The 15,327-nt window shown below is 34.2% G+C and overlaps 1 protein-coding gene across 1 annotated transcript; it reads right to left on the bottom strand.

Annotated features, from left to right (window-relative positions):
- Positions 1 to 10,786: 10,786 nt before the first annotated feature.
- LOC110703856 (pathogenesis-related protein 5-like) lies at positions 10,787 to 12,140 on the bottom strand. Its single transcript, XM_021881634.1, has 2 exons — positions 12,086 to 12,140; positions 10,787 to 11,606 (listed from the first exon to the last, which is right to left on the bottom strand). Exons 1-2 carry the CDS (start codon positions 12,138 to 12,140, stop codon positions 10,915 to 10,917), a joined length of 747 nt encoding a protein of 248 aa, XP_021737326.1. The 3' UTR covers positions 10,787 to 10,914.
- Positions 12,141 to 15,327: the final 3,187 nt, after the last annotated feature.

The raw sequence follows: 15,327 nt of genomic DNA on the forward strand, positions 1-15,327 counted from the left end.
GATACTTTGGATTTATTGGATAATTTGGATTTGTTGAGTAATTTGGATTATTTTTATCCATAATGAAAAATATGTGTTTGAAAGAGTTTATCACAAGAAAAAAAAATAACAGATTGAGTATGATGATTTTGGTGAAATCTCATGAAGGTTCCTACTTTTATATATGAGCAAAAATAAGTAACCGTCGAACATATTACACTTTGTGATTTTTTGTTTATTTTACAATATAAATTTTGGTTAAAAGTTAAAAAAAAAATTAATGCATGAAAATATCATGCAAATACAACCGGGTAATTTGGTGGAGAAAAATGCATGCATGCATGTGTAAATGCAGAGATTCTCCTCAGCCAAAGTCATCAGTAACTTTATTAAAAGAAAAGTCATGCCATGCAAAACGCAACTCTCATAGCTATATCAAATGTCGTTTTGATCCCCCTCACCATTGGTTCTTATTTGTAATAGTTGTTCCTTATTTCAGAAGCTCCAAGCCCAATTACTAAATAAGAAACTCTCATTTCTCACCTAAGAACTAGTTCTTAAATTTTTTCTCTCCTTAAGAACTACCTAAGCCACTCCCACTATTGATGCTCTAACCATCCGTCAAAAGAAAAAGTAAAGTTACCTCTGTTTTGATTTACTAAACTGAATTAATTGGAGCTGAATTGAATTGAACTCAAGTCCATAGAATACTATGTGCAAGGTGTCTCTTGCAATAGCCCTCCAATTTTAAAGGGGACATTTTTTTCCTATTCCTAATTAAAATAAAAAAAATAAAAAAAGTAAATTCTCCTTTTTGGTAACGCCAAGCAAGCAGCAGTATTCACGATCAGTCTATCGCGCTGATTTTTCCTCATTTTCCATCTTTATTCCAGAATTTCAAGCTTCCATCTTAATTTCTCTGATTTTCCAAATTCTTCCATAATTACATCAATCAATTCCATGGAAAATTGTATTGCATATTTTTCCATTCGAGGATTTTCAACGGATAAAGAAAATAAAATCAGTCAAATTCAAACTATTTTTGTTCCAATTCCATAACAATGGCAATGAGAAATCAATTTTAATTTTCCATAATTATTGTTATCAAACGACCAGATTATATATATATATATATATATATATTATATATATATATATATATATATATATATGGGTTTCTTCCATCATTCTTCAATCATTCTTCAATCATCTTCATCTAATTCTCAATTGATAAAAAATCAAACAAAAACAAATTGAAGCATTTTTTTTAAAGGAATGAATTGAAGGCTTGAAGCGATTAGTTTTTTTTTTTTTTAATTTTTTTTTTTAATTTTTCTAGTTTTGATAATGTCAATTGAAGCAATTTCAGTTGGTCTTTCGTAGTTCGTTGTATAATCAATTTAAAGTTGTGATGTAGGGGTTTATAGGTACTACGCAACGAAAATAACATGAATCATATTCATATAGTACCCAATCCCAAGATCTAATGCATAACACATAAAGAACATATAATCGTACCTTTGAAGCGTGATTCCACGTGTGATCGAGCAAGAACAATGGGAGATAAAGAACCCCAAGCGTGATTCCTCTACTTGGTACACGGGCACAAATTAAGACCTCCACTAATGCTAGTTTGTTGCAATTGAACCCTTCAATTGACCTTCTATGGAGAAGAGCGAGAAACGAACCACCATGAACCACCACGAACCACCACACGCGCCACCAAGGATGGTCGTCCGTACGGACGAGGGGAGGAGATAGATAGCCGTGAGATAGAGAGAGGAATTAGGGTTTTGGGATTGGTTGTCTTGATGTCAAAATACACTGTGTGTGTATTATGACTGCTTCCTTGCAACCCTAGGCATGGATCTTATTTATAGATATCATTTCTAAATAAGAGCCCATGTCAAAAGCCCAAAACTTATTTCCAATCTAACTATGCTAGCCTAATCCATGTCATGATTAGTTACATGCTCATGAGGCCCATTAATGGGCCTCTAACTTGCTTAACCCAATACCCTTGTGTGTGACCTCATAGGATCCATTCTAGCGGGCTTTGGACCATTTGACTAGCCCAAAGATCATCTCTCATAGTCTAGAAACAGATGATGACGCCCCAAGAGAACGAACTTATTATCTCCATAATAGTGATCCTTGATATATCTAGTAATTGCACTTATCGAAGACACAACTCCTTCAGTGCTAGCCTATTAGTTTGTCTTGAAGAACATTGTAATTCACTAATAAAACGTTAAGTGATATAAGCTTTGCATTGTATTTAGTTCGTTGTTATCATCAACATAAATAAAATATCCGAATTCATTTTGCGTGATTAAGGGTCTGTTCACATTTATTGAATTGAGCAAAACTTAATTGAACTGAATTGATTGGAGCATAACTGTAGGGAATAAATTTCAAGCATTAAACCCCTAGCTTGAACCCCATTGTGATCATACACTAAAGTACGGTGGCATCTAAAAGGGAAGAAGATAGAGCAAAAGAGTCGCCAACAAGTTTTAGGAACTTGTAAACCGTTCACAGGGTGAAGGTTACACCCCTTAACGATCCAAGAGATCGTCAACCCCATAAGGTCTAGAACCAAATAAGGGCTCGGGGATGAAGGTACAAATCCAACCTAAAAGAGATTGAACCTGCCCTAATAATAGGCCTCTACTTTATTCTGATCATATTCATGTGCGCTTTCTAACTAACATGCAATCAATAGGATTAACCCTAAACTTGTTTATCTATGTTGGTTGAATATAATGCACAAATAAACTATTATTGGAGATCACTTGAAATTATAATCATATTAACCCTAACAAGATTATTAATTATCTTATTAAGCGTGATTACAAGTACCAATTCCCTTTAAACATGCATAAAAGGTGTGATCAAGCAATAACAATAAATATAATATGTATCAAGCAACATAATAAATAATCAATATCATGAATAATAATTATAGCAATAATAAAATTATAATCATAATAATAACAATATCATCATAAATAAAATAATATTCATAATCATCATAAATTATAACAATTATAATCATAATCATGTTCATATTAATATTAAAGCATAATAACAATAGCAAGATCCTAGGCATGATACTAACAAGATTAATAACAAACACTAGCATGTCACTAAGCAATAAAAATCAAATCTTTAACCCTAACATGATACTAACAATCATAAATATTAGGAAGAACTTAGGAAGCATCGTAACAATCATATTTAATATATTTGATATTATAACCTTTTCCCTAAACATGATACTAGGAATATCATAATAATAATGTAAACATGATTTCTACATCATAATATCAAGGAAATTTTAGATCTTAACACCACATAAAAACCCGAAAATGGTTTTTAACACCTCCATACAAAAAAAAAAAATTGATTTTAACACCACACAGACTAACAAAAAATTGGTATTACCACCACTTTACGGATTCCTAAACGGAATCAGTTAAGTGCCACGTGTCGCTTTCTTATTGGCCAAAAAAATTAAAAAAAAATAAAAAGACCCAAAACTACCCAGCTCCGCCGCCGCGCCACCACCACCTAACCACCCACCCACCCCTACCCTCCCAAAAACCACCACCAGTGACGCCTTCGCTCACCCAACCTAGCTGAACCCTCCCCCTCCCTTTCCCGCAACCGCTTTGCCCCCAAAAACCACCTAACCCAAAACCCTCCTTCCCTAATACGGTCACGATTCCGACCAAAAATGGTCGAAATCGGCCGATTAAGGCAATTGAACCCCAAAACCGGCCGATTTCGTCCATTTGTGGCTGGAATCGCGACCGTATTGGGGAAGGAGATTTTGGGTTTGGTCGTTTTTGGGGGCGAAGCCATTGCGGGAAAGGGAGGGGGAGGGTTCATCTGGGTTGGGGGTGTGAAGGCGTCGCGGCCGGTGGTGGTTTCGGGGAGGGAAGGGGTAGGTCTGTGGTTGGTGGTGGTGGCGCGGTGGTGGGGCTGGGGTGGCTGGTGTAGTTGTGACACGTGTCACTGAGGACCCCGCTTAACGGAATTTTTGGACGGAATCCGTTAAGTGGTGGTAATACCAATTTTTTGTTAGTTTGTGTGGTGTTAAAATCAATTTTTTTTATGGAGGTGTTAAAAACCATTTTCGGGTTTTTGTGTGGTGTTAAAATCTAAAATTTCCTAATATCAATTAAAGTACTTACTTTGATGCCTCGTACCTCTTTCTAATAACAAAATACACACGTTAGTAACTTCAAGGAAAATAATAAACAAAACAATTAAATTAAATAATTGAAAGAGAGATTTGGGACCAAACCCTCAGAAATTAAACCTTTCACGTCTAGGGCGAAGGCAACTTCGAATATGGCTAGGTGTTTCTAGATCTTGTGAATGCGGAATTTTGTATATGAAAACAAAGTTTAGAGAAAGAGAGAATTGATGAAAGATTAAGAGAGAATGATTGGATTAAAGATTGCGAATGAAAACTGATTGTTGATGAGAATTTGTGAGAATTGATGAATGAAAACGGAGTTTTTAATACGTTATTTATAGAGAAAATCAGCCAAAAAGATAAAATAAACAAAACAGAGTCTGACGCACGAAAAACAGAGTTGGCGTAAACCCTGGCTAACTGGCGCTAGGCACCAACACTAGCGCCAAGCGCCAATGGCTAGCGCCAGGCCTGGTTTCAGGCGCCAATGCCTGAAGTCAGGCGCCAAGCCTGTTTTTAACGCGTTTTCGAAAATAAGATAAGTTTGCCGTACTGGAGAATAAAATCATATAATTTCCTCGAAAATGCTATTTGATTTTAATTAAAATTCTGAAAAGTCAACAAAAGTCAATTTATCAATGCTAATTGAATTAGGAATGAAAAGAACCTTCTAGAAGAATCTAGAAGACTAAAACCATTCCTAATTGCATTAGGAATGATAAATCATATTAGGCCCTCCTCTAGATCATTGGGCCGCACATAAGGCTTAAACCGGGCCCAGTTTGGTAAATTGGCCATAACTTCCTCAATATTCATCGGAATTGGGCCTATAATATATCGTTGGAAAGCTCTTGTCAAGCCCCATCCAACTACACTACTATTGGACCCATATCATGGACCAACCAAACTGGATTGGCTGTTTTCTAAAAATGAGTTTTCAAAAACAGAGAGAAGAGAAAAGAATTTAAAAACTATCCGCTACACTAGACTTTCCACACTTTCGCTTCATTCAATTATGATTCGACGTGAAAGGTACTCATCACTGGGTTTGGTTTTGGGGAGACACAAATGGGTGTCTACAATAACTGAACTTAACTGAACTAATTGGAGCTTAAGTGAACTGAAGTGATCTGAAATGAATATTTTATGAGAGATGGAAATTAGGAGCTGAACTGAACTGAACAGATTGGAACTGAACTGAACTGAAATTAAGTAAACGTGAATAAGCCCTAAATATCATTGAAAGCATTTTCATTTTGTTATGTATATATTGGAAAATTGTGCATTGTCTGAATTATAGATTAAAAAAATCGTATAATTTCACATTATTAAGGGTTCCTTTTTTGATTTGGAACAAGGCCTCCAAAATCATTGCTACGACCCTGATTGAACTGAATATTTTATGAGAGAAGAAATTAGGAATTGAACTTAACTAATTAGAGCTTAACAAGTGTAAGTGAAATATTAGTAAGTTTTAATATATGGAGTATGAGCATCATCAATAATGAGGATTAGATGGTTCTTAAGGTGGAGAGAAAATTTAAGGGCTAGTTCTTAGACAACAAATGATACGAGTAATTTTTAGTTTGGAGCGAGTTTGCAATTATTACTGTACCTGGAATATGAAAAAAGACACAAAATGACGTAAACTAGTACTACTATTACTGCATTTTGCATGTGATTGAATTGTATTTATAAAAAAATTAAAAATTGTACAAAATCTACAAAAGTAACTCTTAGTAGGTGCTGAGCTAGTGCTTTTCTTTGGTTAAACGATATCTATTCTCTAATTGTAAGACTCGGGACCTGTTCTGATTTACTGAACTGAACTGAACTGAATATTTTATGAGAGAAGGAAATTCGGAACTAAATTGAACTTAATTGATTGGAGCTAAACTGAACTGAATAGAATTGAATTGAAATTAAGCTCAAAAGAACAGGTCCTCAACTTTGAGTATTGAAATGCATAATCAGTTGTTTTTCACACTGATTTTGATACCCAACCTACTTCTCAATTTAGCAACTTATATGATACTCTCTCTTTTATTATTATTATTATTATTATTATTATTATTATTATTATTATTATTATTATTATTATTATTATTATTATTATTATTATTATTATTATTATTATTATTATTATTATTATTTGCATCAGTTTGACTGACATATTTGCCGAGACGCAACTTTGAACATCAATATTTTGAATTGTTAATTAGTAAAAATTATAACAAAATTATATTATGAAACAAGACATTATGATGAATCTAATGATATGTTATATAATAATATTTATTTATTATATAGAGGTGAAAAAATTAAGTCAACCACAGTTTATTAATAGTGCAAACATCAAAGTGATGCATTTAAAAAAAAACGGAGGAGTATATAATTTTTCAATGGTGACTCTCTTAAGTATACTAATGTCATTTTCCAATATGGTCCACTGCATCCAATTAAATAAACAATTTTAAGTTTTTAGAAAAACATTAAAAGTTCAATAAATTAAATAAACCAATATAAAATTGATAAGGGTCCACTTTTTTGTCAATTGAGACTCAAAATTGGGTATTTAAGCTTAACAACTTTTTTTTTATATCCAAGTTTAAACTTATTGGTAACCTTTACAAAAAAATACTCTCTCCTAAAAAAACCCCAATTAGTTTCACCATTAGCGATAGTCTATTTGAGGGTGAATTTTAGTAGAAGTTGTTGACGATGTGGCATAGGAGAGAGATTAAGAACCCCCATTTTAGATACTCTCTTCGCAGCTTCGCTATCAATGCCCTTAGAGCATAAGAGCATCAATAATGAGGGTTATTGATGGGTTTCTTAAGAATACAGAAATAATAAGAGTTAGCTCTTTTATAAAAAAAATGAGAGTGTCTAATTTAATTTTGAGTTTGCAAATGGGGCTTTTCAAACAAGAGATCTCTTTCTTGATAAGAGTAAGTGATGCGTCATTCCAAATTTATATGGCTTTACCAGTGTCCATTTGCTTTACATTTGAAAAAAAAAAAAAAAAAAAAAAAAAACTATGTAAGACTGATTGAGAAAGAGGAGAGAGATTAAGAGACATGCCTTGAGAGATGATGTATTTCCTTGATTATATGAAGGGCGATTCTTAACAGCTGATGATGATTTGGTATAAGAGAGAGATTAAAAGTCTTCCTTCAAGCTAAGACACTTCTTATTACTTATGTAGTGTTATGTGATTAACACATTATTTACTCAAGCCTTGTTGTGTTCACCTTGTTCCCACTTATTTGAGGAAAATTCAAATAAGGGTTAATAAGTTCAGATAAGTTCATATAAGATAAGTTTAGGAAAAATAAGTTGTGATAAGTTCAAATTATAAGTAAAATAAGTTCTAATATGGGCTAATAAGTTTAGATAAGATCACATAAATTAAGATAAGTTTAGAAAAGATCAAATAAGTTTAAATAAGTAAAAATCAGGTGAATAGAATGCACCCTCACGCCCTGTTATATGTTCACCTTATTTTAGAAAAAAATAAGTTTAGATAGGGAGTTTGATGTATGCTATGGTTTGCACTTGGCCGGATCTTGCACAAGCAGTCGGTGTTATTAGTAGGTTCATGATTGATCCTGGTAAGGAGCATTGGCTGGCACTCAAGAGGATTTTCCGCTACCTAACAGGTACGTTTGATATGTTGGTTCTCCTTGTGCCGTGAGACAAGGTTTGTGAGTTGATTCAAGCACGATTTTGCTCCTTTAGATATAAGTGTGGTCTACTCTAAAAGACCATTAAGAGATTTGAGTGTGGTTTACTCTGAAAGACCAATAAGAAATTTGAGTGTGGTTTACTCTGACAAACCAATATTGATTGGAGCTCGGTTTTGCTCTGAAAAAACCAAAAATTGTTATATTTGCAGGTTCGAAAAGAATGATGTTCCTGTTTGATTGATGACTGATGAGTTCGAAAAGATGAACGTTCTCGTCGTTGAAAAAGAATAAACAAAAATTGAAGGCGACATCACAAGAGTGTGCATCTGATCTCGACTTCAACAAATTGAAAAATTTCCAATCGCAACGTTTGTGTTACTGTCGTTTTGTGGGATGGTGTTAGAGATATGATGTATCGGAAAATATATGTGATATATTTTCCGTATAGATATTTTTATGAGAATAATATATTTAGTATTATCTTATGTTAAGATATTATTTAGGGAATATATCATTAGGATATATGGTATATGTTTTAGGAATATTGTTTCCTATCTTATGTTCGTAGTTTTTGTATAAATACTCTACCTATTGATGAATAATAATCTAAGTCATTCAATCATATTCTATTCACTCTTTCTCCTAATTTGTCAATAGAGCATACGAAAGACATAAAATTTGATATAGTGTTATTTTTATTTTTTATTTTTTTGACAAGAAGAAAAAGAGATTTCATTAATAAAATATCGCCAAACGGCACTTACATATAATTCTTAAGAAATCAAGAATTCCAGCACAAGTACACACCTTAAAACTAAATACATCGTAGAATTGATTAACAATCGCCTTTATAAAAAACTTCATCTGAAGCAATACAATCTGTGAGTTCGCACTGATTCGGCTTGAAATCCACGGATGCGTAGTCATTTGAGTGAAAATATTCATGCGGTCCTCCGAATTCTTGTAGATAATATGAAACCCTAGATCTTCAACTCTTACCATAGAAACATAAAAAGAAAATAAACTCAAGAGAAAAATCATCATCTCAAGGATGAGATTTGTTTATTGAAAGCAATTTAAAGGTTTTTGGGGCTTACCACCGGCAAGAACACCAGTGGAGGCCCCTACAAAGATTCACAACTGAGATCAAGAGGAAAAGAGATTGTAGAGATGAAGAGAAAAGGGAGAGGAGTGAAGGAAAACCTTCAAAAGAATTGAAAAAACCTAGCAATGGAGGCTAGGAAAACCTTCCCAAGGGAGAAACCATAGAGGGAACTAAAAAAACCCTCCCAAGGAGAAAACCTAGAGGGAACTCAAATGATATAGTGTTAATTTGAAAAGTAGTTATTTTAAATTAACTTTTAGTTTTATACTCTAAAAAGAAGTTATTAATTGATTACAAGTACTCCCTAAGAAAGTTAAATAAAAAGAAGTAAAAGTATATTAGAAAGATAAATTTACGGATTTGTAAAAAAATAGAGAGAGAAAGTAATAAAAATTCATAGAGAAACAAATTTTATATAGGGAAGTTAATTTTGCACAAATATTATTGCAAATTGGTGGGGATTTTAATGCAAATGGGTCATTCTTTTTGGGATTAAAATTAGGCCAAATGAGTCATTTTTCGGGGACGGAGGTAGTAATAAGTAATAACTGATATTTACCAATGCAATCTAATTGACTTTTAGTAATTATTGTTATTTTTACTATACATGAGCAATTTTATTTTATTTTATTTTTTTTTTATTTTTTTTGAATAGATACATGAGCAATTTTTATTTTATTATTATTTTTTTTTACTCTTTATTTATTTATTTATTGGTAAGAACAAGAGAATACAGCCGTAGCATGTATTTCTGACACAATGTATTCTTTTTTTTTTTTTTTGAGAAGAGACACAATGTATTCTTAAGATTAAACATTACAATCACTTTTAAATGCCCTCGCTTTACAATAATTTTATTGTACATCGAACATTTTGCGAGAAGTGACCCTTTTTTCGTATAAAAGTGACCCTTTTTCTTCTACAAAAGTAACCATTTTTTTCACAAAAGTGACCTTTTTGTTTCACAAAAGTGACCTCTTTTATTCACAAAAGTGACCCTTTTTTTTTTCACAAAAGTGACCTTTTTTTTTTCACAAAAGTGACCCCTTTATTCACAAAAATGACCCTTTTTTTTTTACAAAAGTGACATTTTTTTCAACAAAAGTAACCATTTTTTTTTCACAAAAGTGACCCTTTTTTTTAACAAAAGTGACCCTTTTTTTTTTTAACAAAAGTGACATTTTTTCACAAAAGTAATTAAACTACATATGCAAAACAGAGTATCAAAATCAACTAAAATAAACACAAAATTAACAATAGTCATGAAAAAAATAGTAAAATCACTCAAATAAATCAAAAGTCGCCGCCGAAACCACCGCTAGCGACGCTGAAAGTATTGAAACCATTGTTGATTTTACCTTTTCCGACTATCTCACCGAGCAAAGCGACGACGATGACTCTTTCTTCAAGTTAGAGCTCACTTCACCTTAAGAGAAGGAATATTAGTACGGACTATATGAGATATAAAAAACCAATAAATCAATGGAAGAAAATTGAAACAATGGCAGAAGAGAAATTGAAAAGCCTGAGCAGAGAAGAGAAGTGAAAATAAGAAGAGAGAGGAAATAACATACTACAGTACTACTTAAAAAAGTAATGCAAGTTAAATAAATCTCCGCCGCGCAATATACTAATGTAAATCCGGTTTTTTTAAAAATTTGTGTAAACATTATTATTATTCACCTAAAAAATAGATATCGTTTCAAAACAAGCCAAGGATACGGGTAAAGGCAAATCAGTTATCAGAAAGTTAATAATTGAAAAAATTATGCAATTCCAATGAAAAAGAATACTCAGCTCCTATATTTTAGTCCTAATTGGCTAATTATCATAACAGTAATTTAACAAACTAAGACAATAACAATAATAATACGAATTAAGAATCCTTAACTAAAAAAATCTATGACAATCGATCGATCTTGTGACAAAATTTGTTAAACAGTTGATGGGCAGAAAGTGATCAAATAGTCCGAGCAAGTACAAGTGCAGGTGCTAGAGGCATCATCGTAGGCGTAACTATAAGCCGTTGGACACGCATTCTTAAACATCTCCGAGTAGTGCGTAGGCGCGCACGTCTGCGGACTCCCATGATTACCAGTACAGCAATACTCCGGCGTGTTAAACGCTGCACACGCGCTCTTACACGCCACCACGGCCCCTCCAACCGTGACTTGTAGCTCTGGTGGGCACGATGCATTAAGGTCATCTACGCAGCCTGCGTACTGACATTTCCCTGTTCCTGTACTGGTAGGCTTAACACCAACTCCTACATTGTATCCGTCTACTAGGCTTACGTCGTAAAAGTCCTGTCCATCGGCCCCGTTGAGGGTGAACTCTACTAGGGATACCGGTGGGGCACCTCCTCCAATGCATTGGAGCCCCCCGCAGTCACCGGTTGAGCAGTTTCCTGCACCAGAGGCATCAAAGTTGCATCCTGTTCGAGCCCAGAATCGGCCTGACCAGCCTGCTGGGGGGTTAACTTGTATTGTTGATCCTGGTGACAGTGTGAGGCTACCCTCACCAAGGAGTGCCGGTCCGTTCCCCGATAACGTGCCGGGCCAGACGGTGTAAGGGCAGGTGTTTAGGAGAGTGAAAATTGTCCCTGATACCCTGTTCGTTGAAACACCTGCATATGCAAATAAAACATGGACGGTGGTCACATACAGGCATATTGTACTTTTTAAACCCAAAATATTAAAAAATTACTCCTATACAATACACTATTATACTCGTACTACTTTTAAACACAAAAGTGAAGGTCAATTAATTTAATTGGTTAAAGCTTCGGCGTGATACTGAAATGAATCATGTTTACAATATTACCTCTTTTTGCAACAACAAATAAATCTAACAGTAACTATAAAGTAAAAATCAATGTAAGTTTAATTGACACCAAAAAAATATACAATTGAGTGTTAAAATTTTCAAGTCAACACACGTTAAAGTAAAAGAAACAATCGACTCTATCAAGAAGGTGTACTAGTCGTCATAAAATTCTCAAATCACAAAGCGTACAATAAAGTAATGCAAACAAATTAAAGACGTAGACATTAACATTATCATACATATCATTCTATAGCGAGAAGATTAGAGTAAAAGATTTACCTAAGAAGAAGAGCGAAACCAAGACGAAAGCAAAGCTCCAATTGATCGCCCCCATTGTAAACTAACTAGAAGGAATGAAGAGAGTGTGTATGTTGGTTGCAATTGATATGAAGATCTCTTACTTAAAAAGGGTCAAAGTAAGATTGGTTAAGATTTGAGAGTGGGAGGTTGAAGGCTAAAATATCGGAAGCATAACAAGCATTTATATAGTTGAGCTTAATACATACCCACGATTGTATTTTAGTAATTCATTCAAAGATTACCATAAATCTTCCACTTTCTATTTAGGAAAAATTGCCCGCAATAATCCGACCTTTTGCCCGTCCGCTGAAAATAACCCCACCTTTGGATTATTTTTTAATAATCCCACCTTTACCCCCCGATCTTTTTTATTGGTCCCAACCGGTTAGTTAACTTGTTATAGCAAGTTACTAGCCACGTGTCGGCACCCAATTAGTCAAAAAAATAAAATTAAAAAAAAATAAAAAAACAATTAATTAATTTAGAAACCACCCACCACCCAAACCACCTCCCCTGCCACCAATCCGGCGCGCTGGCCTCCCCTGCCACCAATCTCGGCGCGCCGGCCTCCCCTGCCACCCCTCCCTTGAACCACAATCGAACCCCCTTCCCTGAACCACCCTCGAACCCCTCCCTCCCTCACGAACCTCCACATGAACCACCCTCGAATCCTCACGAAACCAAGCCAACCCCCAACCGGCCAACCCCATTCACGCGGCTCCGGCTTACCCTCCCCTCTCATGAACCACCAATCCTCTCCCTCACTCTTACCCCCGTGAAAACCCAACCCTTAAACCCAGGCTCCGTCCGCGAAAAACCCACCAACTCCCTTAAACCCAGCTCCGACGCGCCGACTTCCCCCATCCCCAGATTCTGGTCGCGTCGCGTCTCCCCCGTCCACCGTTTCCAGCCGCGTCGTTGTCGTCGTCCACAGAGGAGGGGTTGTGTTAAATGGTTAATGTGGTTAAGGGGTTGGGTACTTGGGTTAATGGGTAATTGGGTTTAGGTTGGCTTGGCTCGGTGGGATTCCGGTCAGCTTGGTGGTTTCAGGTGTGGGTGGGATAGTGGTTCTAGGGTTTAGGTTGGGTGGTGGTGGCTGAATTGGGGTGGCTTAGGTGGCGGTGGTGGTTTTTTTACTACTTTTTATTTTTATTTTTTTTACTAATCAAGGAGCAACACGTGTAAATTCTACTTTAAAAAAAAAAAAAATACCTGCTCAATCGGTTCCAAGTAAAATGGGACCATTTATAGCGGAATGAGTATAAAGGTGGGATTATTAAAAAATAATTCAAAGGTGGGATTATTTTCAGCGGACGGGCAAAAGGTCGGATTATTCCGGGCAATTTTTCCTTCTATTTATTCATATTATTTCATTGGATTTTTGTTTACTATTTTGCTCTTCATTTATTACGTGTGACTGTTGCATTTTGGTAATTTTTTAGGTTTATGGAGATTTGTGAAATTTAATGCTGATTCTCTTTCTTCCGACACTAAATTTATCAGTACACCTGATTTTTAATTTTGATAATTTTGTTAAAATTAGTTACTTAAACTTTGATTTGTCTGTGCATGCACTTATATTAAGGAATATAATAAGGAAAATAAACACCAATTCAATGCAAGAAGGTACTTCTTAAATAATTATTATTTAGCTTCCATTTTTTTTTGAAATATTTTTAGTTTCCATTTTATATAACTCATAGTGATGATCGGATTGTTTCGATCCAATTTATGTCAAGTCATAAAATATTACTTACTATTTTTTTTTTGAGGGAAATATAATACTTCCTCCGTTTTAAGTATTTGTTACTACATATTTTATTGATTTGAATCATTACAAATTTGGCACAAAAAGTATGGCTGACAATCCCTGACCTGACTCGATAATCCGAACAAACTCGACCCGATCCGAACCCGAATAATTCGAATTCGACTAAATTTGACCAAAATTTCATATTTCGCAATAATATTAAGTTTTACACTTTTTTTTTTATTTTTTTTTTTATTGTTTCTAAGCATAACCCGAAATCTGACTGACTGAATTGCCAACCCTAACAAAAAGTGGGGGTTCATTAATTTAATATTAGTTCATTTTAAATTCAAAGTAGAATAATTTGAGTCTTTCATAAATTGATTTTGGTCCTGTTTAGTGGTAGCGTTTCTGCATTTGAGGTAGCGACTAGCATTTTGACCAGTCAAAACACTACTGTAAAAAAATTGAGATTGTTTGGTGAGTTAGCGATTTTAGTAGCGGTTAGCAATAGAGGTAGCGCTTAGATAGTTTTTTTTCAAACGTTAAAAATAGTAGCGTTTAGAAGTAGCGGGTAGCGTTAGACAGATTTTTATTACTTTTAAAACAATATTTGTATAAATTTTGATATATTTTGATATTGCAACCGCTACTTTTGCCAAACACTCATACGATCAACCGTTACTTTAACAGCTAACCTCTACCCACTATTAATTAACCGCTACTCACTACCTTAACAGCTACCCACTACTCGACCGCTAAAAGCGACCCGCTACCGCTACTATTGCCAAACATGACCTTTATAATTGATAGTTGGTTTCGATTTACTGAAAGTAAATGAACTAAAATGAAATAAACTTATTAGGGCTGAACTGATTTGAACTGAAATGAATAAAGCTGAAATGAATTGTTAATGAGAGAAGTAGATTAGGAACTGAAGTGAACTGAACTGATTGGGGCTGAACTGAACTTAATAGAGTTGAAATGAATTGTTTATAAGAGAAGAAATATAGAAAGTGGATTGATTAGAACTGGCTGAACTGAACTAAAATTAAGCTGAACAGGAGCCATTGATGTCTCATGATCAAATGATACTATATTTATATCTTAATAAGAACACTACTGATCAGAATATCTCAATGAGTTTTATGTATTATATAGGTTATGACCACTTCTTCCATTTAGTAAAATATAAGATCAAGACAGATTAAATTTGCATTAGCTAGTATTTTATTACATGCAAGTATTCTGTAGGATTTTATAAAGTTTCATATACATAGATTTAAGAGGTTTTATTATACACAAACATTTGAATGTACGGAGTAATTAAGAAGCAATATCTATCTATCTATGTCCATATATTTTATTACTCCCTCCGTTTTTAAATACTTCATTTTTATTTTTGACACTATTTATTTGTCCTACTTTGGCTAATGTTTGTGATTTATACATAAGAAAAAATATAATCTTG

The sequence above is a fragment of the Chenopodium quinoa genome, unplaced genomic scaffold (genome assembly GCF_001683475.1).
Source record: "Chenopodium quinoa cultivar QQ74 unplaced genomic scaffold, ASM168347v1, whole genome shotgun sequence".
Classification (NCBI taxonomy): Eukaryota; Viridiplantae; Streptophyta; class Magnoliopsida; order Caryophyllales; family Amaranthaceae; genus Chenopodium; species Chenopodium quinoa.